Source organism: Aplidium turbinatum, chromosome 10 (genome assembly GCF_918807975.1).
Source record: "Aplidium turbinatum chromosome 10, kaAplTurb1.1, whole genome shotgun sequence".
Taxonomy (NCBI): Eukaryota; Metazoa; Chordata; class Ascidiacea; order Aplousobranchia; family Polyclinidae; genus Aplidium; species Aplidium turbinatum.
The window spans coordinates 14,148,807-14,161,598 of record NC_137481.1 but is presented as its reverse complement, the minus strand read 5'-3'; the positions used below and the strand labels follow the sequence as shown (position 1 = coordinate 14,161,598).

Here is a 12,792-nt window from a genome sequence, read left to right as displayed (position 1 = left end):
GATGAGATAAAAGTAATTGTTTTGTCAGACAATTTCTACAGTGATTGGGCTTGTCACCAAAGTGTCCAGCGCACTTACAAAGAACATAAACAAGTGACATCAGAAGGGCTGTAGCCCACTTTTTGTAAAAACAGTCAACGACAGTAATATGCCTACCTTTTCTCGGTACAAGCTCCTTGACAAGCACCCGTTCCTGGAACACAACCTTGACAACGACGAATACGCATTTGCACACCAACACCGCACACTCCCTGGCAGTTGCTCCATCCACCCCATGGGTACCAAAAACAGCCTTAATCAAAGGTTTAAAAGGTTTAACCAACCAAATGAAAGACTTTAATGTAGTCATACAAAAAAACTGTATTAACTAAATTCACATTTTGTCTTGAGTATGATGTTTGGTACATCTGTTCTACACGCAAGAAAAAATATAAAAACCTATTAGTGTGATGAAATTGCGTAGGTTTCACGGAGAATAATAATTTCCAACCTGTGGCTTAAGGACTTTTAAGGAGTCCGTAAAAGTTTTTGAGAGAATTTGTAAATACATGATTTTTAAAAAGTTGTTAATAATTGACATATTTAAAAAAAAATCTGCAAAATTTTGATTCAGGTTTTTTCTTGGAAAATTCTTGCGTTTGTAGGCTCGGTATTCTTTTAAAGGGCTCGGTAACTGCAAAAAGGTTGGGAACCACTGCATAGAGCATTGCCTGGATAGAATGTTTGTTTTTTTGCATTTTAGTTTTGAGATAGAACAAGAGCGAATGAAAAAATTTGATTTCATACATTGCTTGCCAGTAGCCAAAATATACAGTGCACCATAATTTATATCCGACATCTAAAACGTACATTTCAAGACCATCGGTTAAAGGTCTGCATCACCAAATTGCATGGCGAATAACAAGACGTGTTAAATGGTTTTATACTAACAGTATACTGTTTAATGCGTAGTGTTGAAATAATATCCATAATAATATTAATACTATGCAGTGTAATTATTTATTCTTCTGTGTCAAAGAATTGATTAAAGATCGCCAATAGTGCAAAAATATTTTATATATCACTTACGTGGGCTTGGTGCAATTGTGGGAACCACTTGCCCACTTGAAATTATCCCACGCAACGCATTAAATTCATTGATACTGATAAAACCAGCTGTGCTAAGGGCACGAATAAAAGTCAAGCCTCCTTGTCTGATTATGGCAACTGCCCCAGCATCCCCACGAGTGGCATCAAATACGAGATTGTCGATATCTTGCTGCGAGTACCCAACTGCAGAATCTGATATCAAAATAGGCAGCGTAAACGAATCAAATTAAATTCCGGATGCTAAATCCACTGTGCAGGTGCACGTTAACATAAAGTTAGAAATTATTGGCAGGATTATAAGATGTGATAAAAGGATTTTAAATTTTTGCAACGCGAAACTTTGATCAAGAGAGTTAATTTATTTCAAAAACAGCCAAGTAGGCTACGAAGAATGTCAAATTTTAACATACAAAATTGTCGTCTTTAAAATTTACAACTATCCGGTATCCCATCATGGATCGTATTGATACAGACCTGGATGTTGCAATTGCTGTCAAGGAGGTATTGTAAATTCATGGTAAAAAATAATTTTGTCATTTAACAAAGTTGTGTTTAACACAAATTAGGCTATTATTATTTTTAAGCAGCGCTTATCATAGTTGAAGAATAGACGCAATTTAGGAAGGTTTAGGTAAATGCTGGTTTAAACAGTTTTAATAGTTTTTTTTTTTTTTGAGAAGTAACACAGTTTGTAATAGCTTTATGTCAGCATACTTCTGCAATCCGGTTCTCTTGATAGTACGCATTGGATCAAAGATTCTATGAATTGTTGTATGTCGGCTTGTTTTAAACTTGAGCTGCTACCGGTGTCAAAATTCAGCTCATCAACTTTAGAATAAATATAAATTGCCGGTTGTCCTTTCAAGCAAATTGGACCGTCATCCTAAGAAACAAATGTAAGGTATGTTTGATCTGAAAGTATCTAAAAGATTAACCAAGGCAACAAGGAAAGTTACCTGTCATACATGGTAACTTCGCAAGTTAGCAACATAAACCAAAGTTTGATTTCAGATAGCTTTTGGTAGCAAAGTAATTTCATTTAGCACGAAATTAGAAACTGTTATACCAAAGGCCTGAATGCTATGTTAATGCTTTAGGTTACCAGTTTCCACACTTCAAAATTATTGCTGCAGTTTTTCTGCTCATAATAAATGTAGCACAAATAAGAGGTGATAATGGCTGAAATAAAATTTGGGATTTCCACGTACAGGGCGGCACGTCCTTTAAGCGAACTATTAGGCTGTCGCCCAAGGCAGGGGTCGGCAAATAGTGGGTCGCGTCACGAGACCATCCACTGTGGGTCGCAAAACAGTTTAAACTTACTATCAATATAACTTGTTTGGCAAAAATAAATCAGTTCAGTTCAGTTTGTTTTTACTTCTGACCACGACAACGAAAACACAATATGTGTCAAACATAACAGAGGTCTAGAAAAAGATAGAAGCGACAACACGCGGACGTTAGCCTAAAACGTGCGTGATACTAATGCATGACAATCAGTTTAAAATGTGGTACGGTCACAACACCTTAGTAAAATTTTTTTAAATTTATAAAACAAGAGAGAAAAAAACGGTGATAATTTTTTTTTTCTTTTAACAATTTATATGAGTAAAAAAAAAACTTGCAATCATATACTCTGTGATGTGATAAGGTTCATACAATTTTGTAGCCTACAAGAAAATTCATACTTCAATGGTAGTAGTCTAGTCAGGCCCGGATTTAGGGGGGGGCAGAGGGGGCAGTTGCCCCGGGCCCCCCGACTTTGGAAGGGCCCCCCTACGTGGAAAAAAATGTGATTTTGTGTTATTTTTTTTCTTTTGGCCTTTAAAGTTTCTGCAAAATGCTGTGCAGTAGTGGACTAATGCTACTGTAGACGTAGAGATGGTTTTTCGCGCCGTAGGCGCAAAAATTTTTTTGCACGGGGCCCCCCCGATCTAAAAGTGCCCCGGGCCCCCCATCAGCTAAATCCGGCCCTGAGTCTAGTCCCCGCTTATTAAGCCCGCGGATAATAGGTCCACCCGCATATTAAGCCCAATTAGTTCATTTCGGAATTACTGAAAGTATAGGAGTGGTGGAGAATCGTCCCTCGCTTAACAAGCCCAAAATTGTCCGGTCCGGATGTGGGCTTAGGGCTAATACGAGGACACGAGGAGACGACTGTATTGAAATTGATATTGAATTGCAAAGTATATTGAGCAAAATTATATGCTTCCGAAACGTTTGGGTTGCGAAGAATTAAAAGTATTGTTTTTTGGGTTGCGCTAACAAGTATTTACGGACCTCTGGCCTAGGGTGTAGACCCCGAGAGGACACAGAACTTTCTTTTTCTTGCGGTTTTTTACTTTAAATTTTTTTTTTTTTATGAATAAAAATGATTTGTGTTTCGAATATTGTCGCACAAACTGTAGGTCTAAGTTATACCGATACTCCAAAAGATACAAATTGGTAAAGAGCGCTGATGTTTTGAAATCATCGATAGATGCTACAGCACAATCTTTCAATAATGGCTTGTGTATAGTCCTGTGGGATAAACATTTTCGAAGATACAAGTTTAGAGAGCTCATCTAAATATACAGACTTGCATTTGTAATCATCAAATTCAAATTGTTGTGTGCTTCCTTCCTGGTAGGCCTACAATACATGTTTTAAAATAAACTTAACAAGTAAAATGCTCCAGAAAAGTGATATTGATTTGAAGGAATGTAGCCAACAATGCAGGTTAGCATACGTAGCCCATAACGACGAATGTCACTGCGCAATGCAGATCCGATGAAGGAGTTCAACAAAGTTTAGTAAATAGGCTATCGTTAGTACTGAATTGTCAAGAAACTAGACATTCTTTCATTATTTGAACAAGAACTATACGGAAGCAAATACAAAAGGCATTAGATAAAAAGAATGATGATGCCGCAAAAGAACCCAACGCAAAACTTAGGGTAGAAATCTCCATTATTGTTTTATGATTTTATTCAACAACAATTTAAGCTACAAAAACCGGAAAAACTCACAAAATTTATCGTTCACTTGTTACAGTGAAATGTTGAGTTGGCCTAATGGGGCGCAGAAACTGAATCTTGCCTGAGGTGCAAAATTGCCTTGTGCCTGCCCTGCCCGCGCAGCAACAAACAAGGGTGACAAGCTGCGCTAATATTCTACAAAAATAAACCATTGTGTGCAGCCTCTTATTAACTGTAGCAAAGTTTGACAAAAAAACTGGAGTGAATTTTACAAATTGATTAATTTGCAGGTTTCTGCAAGTTTCCAAACTTAGCATTTTCTATGTGCTACGTCAAATAAAAATGACGTTTTTGCAAACAGTTATTGAAACGAAAAGAAAAAGCACCTCTGGGTCGTCCAAAAAACAACACTTCTTTTGTCGGCATGCTGTTTCAGTTATGTTTTCAGCAAGACATTCTGTAGGCTCTACAAAGTTCTCATTTCCGTCATTGACTACTTGACAAGACATTCCTGCAATATTTACAAAATTTTGTTGAAAGTATTGCAAGAAAATAATTTGAACGAAAGTTGTATCACAACACTGAACAAGCTTATGTTATCGAAATATAATTAATTTTAACACATTTTGAAAATTAAAACAACAAGGTCATAGCAGAAGCAATATAAAGTGAATAAATGAATTCATGTGGACATGAATTCAATGGAATGACTAAACCATTTGCTGAACATAAAGTTATTTCAATATATACAGTAAATTATCAAACTATAATTCTTCGTTCAACGTAATGTGAGGGTTAGGCTTAATTACTGTAGATTCTTTATCATTTTTGCAAAGTCTTGCATGCATTCTAAGGTTACAAACGAAAAATTATAAGTTCTCTACTATAGAAAAAGAATAAAGATACAAAAATTTGAATGCGTTTTTCACAAAGGTTTAAAAGTGTTTCATAGAGTTGTTTAATTCTGAAGTTACTCGATCAAAGAGGATTTTTTAACTTTATTGAGCAGAAATATTATACCGAAAAAAAGCAATATGTAACATTATAGAAACGTAATCTAGGTTTCTTACACATTTTTATTTACAATGCAAGTACAACAGCAGAAAGAGATTCAGTTTTATTTATGTTCAAAGATTCAACATAAACTTACTTTGTACAACTTCTAACATTTGTCTTCGGAGAAGAAACTTTTCCTTATATGACCTGTCTCTTTCATCTGAAGGACTTGTTGCATTGTCTTTGATTGAAGAAGCCGTTGTTTCGGCATTTATTAACACATCAGTAGCATTTTCTAAACTAGGTGTAATCGTATCCGGAACAGTTTGCGCTGTGGCACAGCTCACCAATAAAAGACTAACCAACAATGGTGAGGCCAAGAAGGACAACCGCATGGTGTCGTATTTGAGCAATCTGTGTATGTATATAAACAACCCATTAGAACATTATTCAGCATTCACTGTATGTTTACAAATTAATTATTGAAAATACGTGTTTATTATTTTTTTAGCTTGTAAAACTTGTAAAACTAGAAGTTGAAATAGTCTACAGCATAAACATGATTTTTTTTTCGAAATGTAAAGCATCTACAGCTATGTTTTTTAAGCTGACAAAAACAATAAATCAAACAATTTTTTTTAAATTACTGCAAACAATGAACATACAGAAGATGTTTTGATTCAACTAACATTTGTTTACGTTTGTACCAATTAACTTGCTACCATTAAAAATGATACAAACTAGTTTGATATTTGCTAACTAGTTTAGTTCGAAGCACAGAGTCATTTCACCCCCCACTTAGTACAACACAACGCATGCAAACGAAACTTGCGTGGAATTGCACGCAAAATGAGATAATTTACCTCTAAAGTTGTCTATATTAAAAATTACTGTTTTGATAGCCTTTTATGAGCACCTATTACACTAATTCAACTTTTTGCAGCATGTAGCCTACAACTTCACTAAAATATTAGAACTTCAAACATATGGTGATCTCATCACATCGGCTTGATAGGCTAACCTAGTGATGAGAGCCTTGGTACGACGCTTAAAAGGATGCTGGTTCGACACCCCTTCAAAATATGCGCTGGTGTATTTAGTAAGACGTTTCATGACATGCCTGAAAGAAAGCAAGAAGATTGGCTTCCTTGCCGTCCTCGAAATTTAAATCTTCAACTACGGGCTTATGCCTGGATACGACAACCTCGTTTTAGCCAGTTGGCTAGGGGCTACTACACTATACGCAATGGCGGCTTACAGATGCTATAGGCCTACTGGTTTGCCTGCAATATTCATTGTGCTTGTTTCAAGACATTTGTCTTTAAACACCGTCATCTCATCGTTAAAACACATCAACAGCAACGTATGTTTGTAAAGATATACGCATGTAATATGTCAACCAACCAATACTGGTATTGTAGCCCTTGCAAAATGAAGACTACAAACAAACACTTGTTATACATAAAATAAATGCAGGGTATGGGATGAAATGGAAGACATTTTTCCACGTTCCATCCTGAACTTTTCTTCCATTCCATCTTTAAAAATTTCTTCCATCGTTCATTCCATCATCCATCTGCAAATTTTGTTGTTTCTGTATTGTATATGTTACAAGTAAGCCCACGAACTATAGGGTATAGGCTATATTTGAGCAAAACATTTAACAGTAGTATTTTTCTAAGAATTAGGCTGCGTACAGTCTGGTGTTAGAAGACTGGAAAACCTGCAGCATATACGTAGTCTTGTTTCGGTGCAACTTCAACACTTGCTGGACAGGAACGCAACAAGATGGAATGCGTTTCTAAAAATAAATTTGATTGATTTATTATTACTATCACTGTTAGCACTTTAGTTTTCAAAGCGCTTTGCTTCCTGCTACATAAAGTTTCTCAAACTATTTGATTGATAGTTCACGTTTTCACACAAATATAATGATTCAAGAGCGATTTAGTGCATTTAAATGACTGAAGTGAAAGTATGATACTTACGAGGATGCTTGTTTTAACGTAAATGTTGTCGACTTCTCGTTCTCGAACAACCGTCCGAGCAACAGTCGTGTTGGTTCAATACGAAACGAAAATCGAATTAAGTTTAATTCAAGAAACGTAATCAAACGGAAATTTTACTCAAGTTATTTTAACATTTTTTATGTCTTAAACCGTGTTAGGCTAAAAAGTTCATGATGGAATTGAGATAGAATGATGGAAGACTGTGTTCCATCTCATCATCCAAATCTTCCATCTCATTCCATCTTTGGCATTTTCCATCTTTCTTGAAATATGCTTTCCATTCCATCTTTCATCCCATCCCATCCCATCCCATTCCCTGCATAAATGGAAACCTAATTTTATCCACTAGTTCAATTAAGTGGGTATCAACTGTTATCAAAAATAATAAACAGAGGGTTGAATTTCAACACAACTGCAAACTATCGGTAAATTTCGTATTTCCTGAAATTTGTAACCTGCCCTTGAGCCATTTTAAAATCTTGACTTTGCAGGATTACTACTTCGCAATGTGACCATGTAGGTTGATAAAATGGTCGAAACGCAAAACGTTAAGCAGAAGTTTTCTAATTAGTTGCCTTTATATTGTTTGTTCTCTCTTTGGATTGTAAAGTATTCATTCTTTTTTGTGCATCAATCTTATAAGCACGAAGCTTGTAAGCTAGGTTACTCTTTACGAAATAAAAGCACTGGCCATAGCATTTGCCACCATGATACACAAATAAAAACAAATCATAAAGATTCAATCCCACGCCTCCTGTTTGTCGAAAAGTTGTTCTGGCAACTTGAAATAAACAACTACACTTTATGGACGTTGGTGGAAATTACTATTTAAGTTAATCAAAGCAAAGGTAATTTAATTTCTTTGGAAAAGTCGTATTTGAAAATTCACACTTGTTGCCTGCATTTAATCAATTGAAATTTTAACACGTAAGATTTCTTGGTCTCAAGCCTACTGGCAAAAACATATTCAGCACAGTGCAAGTCAATCCTTTCTGATACTGGTTGGTGTGTAATAGTCCTTTCTCCTAACTAAAGCACTTCATGATCCTGCTAACATCAATATCAAACTGCGTCTCAGGAAACCCTTACTTGTTCATGAGAACTGCATTTCCAATGAATGTAACTTTGTGAGTAAAAACTAAATTGTTATGGTGATCGTCTGCAAACACCAATTGAATCTTTTTTTTAGTCAAGACAAAGGACAACAACATTTTCACCGTGCAAGATTATGTTAACGTATACCGGCGATTACATACTCTCTGCTTGGCTATCTTTGGCTCAGAAATCTCTTTTTGTGAAGACATTAAATTGCTTTTAGGCTTCTACATGTTTCACCTAAGAAAATATTAATACGTCTTAATATACCAGGTGATGTTGCTTGCCCTTAGGGGTCTTTGGATGATTACGATTTTCAACCACGCCTGTAATGGATTTCATTTTTATTGACCATTTGCTTGTATAGTCAGTGATTTCATGACACTAAAACAATTTTAAACTTTTTAATTTAAAATTTCCTTGAAAATGAGCGATGTATTCTCGAAACTTGTAGTAAATTGTATATTAGTTTTAATTCACAAACCCAATAGCACAGAAGCATTTGTTAATTCTTTATCCTAGACTCAAATAGATTGCCCAAGGCCGTCGGGTAAGGGTGCTCTGGCTCATTTTTCGAAATATGATCGCAATAAGATAATTTGTTGATCGCAATGCTGGACTGGCAGTGATGGTATAAGCTTGGCGCTTGCGGCGAGAGCTGCGCCCGTCGTGTCAAGGTACGCAACCACGCCTGCAGTGCACAACCACATTCCAACGTTAGCAGATGGGGCACGGACAGTTGCGACCCGCCGGCAATAACGTACTGTCGAAGTAAGGTCCACGAACAATGAACATGGAAGTCTTTCTCTTCGCTTATTTCTGCCATTACGATTATTCAAGCCGTGTCAATCAAAATTTAGCTTCTTTTTTCGAAATATTGCAACTTGATTTAATGTTTTTTGAAGGTTGTTTATCAAATATTACCTTTTTCTGCAACGATGGCTTGTTCCTTATGTGGCAACCTTTTTATTACCCAACTATAAGAGTTAAATTTAAAATTTGAATAGGCTTACAGCAGCCTATATTGAATGATCGCAACTAAGTAACCGTTATGGAGTTGCTGAAAGCAAGCAAATGATCTACCCGTAATAAGTTGCATAGCCTACGTTTTGCATATAGTAAAATACTAGGTTTGTACAATGTAAGTGAAGTTTCTATTGTAGTACAGTTTGTTTCACCCCGTAGTCTGATTTCAGAAGGTTCTTATTTAAACTGTGCCATTATTTGACCTTTTATTCCGAAACGTATTGTTTTGAGAAAATTTGTCACTCATATAGCCCTTTTGAAGCAAATAAATTTACTTGTAGCCTATTTCTACACAAGTTACACACGCCTTTTCAAAGATTAGTTGATCGTTATCACAATTATTGGTAACGTCTGACCGCAACAGTTGCAAGTGAATACTGCCGTTTACTGCAGGCCTACAGTATTTAGCGGCGTGAAAATCATTTATTTTTATGAGTAATGTTTTTATATAAAATCAAATACACCGCATGCAACCGTACAAGTATTTGGTGTAAATGACACAATGAATGAATAGCTTTACCAGTATTATTTAGTAGCCTATCATTCAAGAACCTATAAACGCTCAGCATCTTTTTAAAGATTTTCTCGATAATATTCCAGACAAATCGACGATTCCAGCGTCAAATTGTTTCCCACAAAATGAAGGGTAATTTTCCTTAATTTAAAAGTTGAATTGTCTGCAAGCAGTTTTGGTTCTTACAGAAGACATCTGTGACACACACTTCAATAGTAGGCGTACTGCAGCTAAACCAGGGAAGCACTTTGACCAGGTGTTCCTTCAAACCTTCAAATTTTCATACGAGCTTCCCTCAAAACAGCAAGGAAAAATAACTGCAGCTTTCTCAGCAAGCGAAAATGTACAAGTAGATTATGTTACGTGTTCATAGTCTTCTTCTGTTCAAACTATGCTCACCCTTCCTAATTAACCCAAAGGCTACTCAAAAATTCATCACAAATAAGCTATTGAAATCTTTCAGTGGTCATCAAAAATACGATTTTAAAATAAACTTCAACTTTAAGCTATACAAAAACGTAACTCTGACGCTTTCAGAAATCTTAGCTTTAAATTTGATGATTACAACAAAATAATACAAAGCGGGTATCTAAAACATAAACAAAATATTTGGCCACAAAATACACGAAAAATGACCAAAACAACAATAAATTGTCAAAATTTAAATCTAAAACCCTTGAACTAACTTTTTTAGATCACCACCTTTGCGTTTTCCGCTCTCTTTTAGCATTTTTACTTTGTTGGAAATATTTTGCCACCCCAAAGTCTTTTTTAGATCTTCTTCTGCTTATCAGTCTTCTACTTCATCGTGTGTCACACGGCCGTTGCCCAGAGCATCACGCAGGCTCTTGCTCTATCGTTGAACTCGGCCAAATCCTGTGCAGAGCACCTTGCTTTTAGGTCAGGGCATTCGAGTAGATGTTGCATCGTTTGCTCCTGTCCGCATTTGCAACTTGTGCTCCCCATGGAATACCCCCAGTGTCTCATCAAGGTTTTACACCTGCCAATACCAGTTCTTAAGCGGTTGAGGCATCGCCAATACATCGCCGGTTCATGTTTTCCGGAAGGAAGGCTCTCCATGGGTGTGAGCTCCATATTGGCCAATGTCGGTCCGGCTGCCAGTCTCTCCTGCCATAGTTGAACCCGCACATTGGCGGCAACATCGTCATGACCTAATGGGACAACTGAAGCAAGGAAACTTTTTCTTGACTTCAGACGCTTATCAGTGAAGTTGTGTCGTAGGCAAATTAGGAAAATAAACTGACCCCTTTTTGTTTTATAGCCTGCTGTTCTCAGTCTAATTTTGTTGCGTTACAAAACTACAACAAAAAGCCTCTGTGTGTTATGTTTTACGTATGGATCGTCTACTTGAACTAAATTTACCTTCACTCAGAACTTATCTCATTTTATTGAACATTAAAAAAAATTAAAATCTTCTGTTTATACTGATCTTCGTCTGTCTTCGTCGATCTCATATTTACACACTATTTGCAATAACAATGAACCATTAACGATACGTGTTTGCAATTGCTTGTTCCTGCCCCCCGGCTGGTACCGAAAGATCCTTGGACTGTCACATTCTCTCAACTTTAAACAAACTTGAACTCACTCAATGGAGCATTAGAAACATTTTTCTGATGACCAGTCTATGTCCGCACTGTCATCGAATGTAATATTTCAACGCAATACTTAACGTAATTAGTACGTAAAGATTGTAGCCTAAAAGGCTTGCTTGTAGCTGCTAGGCATTGCTGCAGGATAGGCTACAGTAGTCTACGTTCCTCCCAGTAGCATGGTAACCAACCTAAAGTCAGGGTGTTCTTTTCGAAAGCGTTTCATTTCATTTATTTAAAAGCACAAAAGTATGGTTAGTTTTCTGGACATGTGATTTAAATTACTTTGAACTTTTTTATCAAGTAATCATCATCTAGCAATCTGTATCATTTTAAACAATTCCCGATTGTGGTTTATCATGCACCATACAAAGCGTTGCATGAACGCTGCGTAGCCAAATAGTTTAAACGCCTGCGAGACGCTCAAACGAATGCTGGTTCAACACCGACCCCGAAACGTAACGGCATGCGTAATGGTGGACGTGAAAGTTGGCTTCCTTGCCACCTCGTCTGCTAATTCAAATCCTTAAACACCTTGACTGAGACTGAACAAACAATGGATAGAAATATGGAATTATTATTCGCAACGGAATTCTTGCTCATTGAAGGAAATTCTTTGCATTTTTTTTTATACCAAAGTGTAATCAGACAACTTGAGTTACCTTGCAGTAATTTCTTGTTGTTGCATTAATTTAGGCTCTGTAAATTGTGAACTGAAAATTCTTTTAGAGCATTTCAAATTCGAAAAAAGTTTGTTGCACAAAAAATTACCCCACTCGGTGAGATAAATTCATTTTTATTTTTACGATGGAAATTTTGTGCGAATGCATTAAAACCACTCCTGTTGTTTGCCGCTGTTTTTTTTTTTATCAAAAGGAAGTTAATCGATATTCTTCACAAAAAGAACGATAATGCAAAACGAAATCAACAGAACATTTTTTCGGCATAAACAAATTTTTTTTACGTTTTAAAACGTTTCCGAAATCCTTTTGTTTTATCCACTCATAAGCCTGAATAATTGGTAGTCTGTTGTAATTCTTTGAAGAATATAGCTCAAGGCTACCTGTCGCAAATTTTGTTCTACTTTCTGCTTTTGTAGATGTTTGGTTTTGTGTCGAGTTGAGGCGAAACAAAATTGATGCTATTAAAAAAAAAACAACTTTGAAACGTTTATTCCTATACCTTGAAATAAAACTAAATAAAAATACACTTAAACAAAACGTTCCAAAAGGAGGAAATCTTTTTCGCTTCAAACAGCTTTAATAGTCACTGAAATGAAAGTTACGACTTTGTGCAAAATGAGGGTTATATAAAATGATGAAAGCTACGTTAACCAATAACCTGCGTACTGCTCCTGACCTGGTGGCTACTGTGAGGTTGCGGACACCATCGAAGCTATGCATTGTTGAATACGTAAACATAAAAATTTGAGAAATAAATTTCAAATGTCAAATAAATCAATTTTCATCAAGTTATTTGAAGTTCTACAAAGT

At 36.1% G+C, this 12,792-nt stretch overlaps 1 protein-coding gene across 1 annotated transcript in view; it reads right to left on the bottom strand.

Annotated features, from left to right (window-relative positions):
• Positions 1 to 5,451, bottom strand: part of LOC145777908 (uncharacterized) — a 31,618-nt gene extending 26,167 nt beyond the window's left edge. Inside the window, exons 1-5 of the mRNA XM_082589263.1 lie at positions 5,197 to 5,451; positions 4,433 to 4,557; positions 1,804 to 1,972; positions 1,069 to 1,281; positions 157 to 292 (exon numbers count right to left, since the gene is read on the bottom strand). Coding sequence (XP_082445389.1) covers positions 157 to 292; positions 1,069 to 1,281; positions 1,804 to 1,972; positions 4,433 to 4,557; positions 5,197 to 5,437 — 884 coding nt within the window. The 5' untranslated portion in view covers positions 5,438 to 5,451. The remainder of the gene's footprint in view (positions 1 to 156; positions 293 to 1,068; positions 1,282 to 1,803; positions 1,973 to 4,432; positions 4,558 to 5,196) is intronic.
• Between the last annotated feature and the right edge of the window lie 7,341 nt (positions 5,452 to 12,792).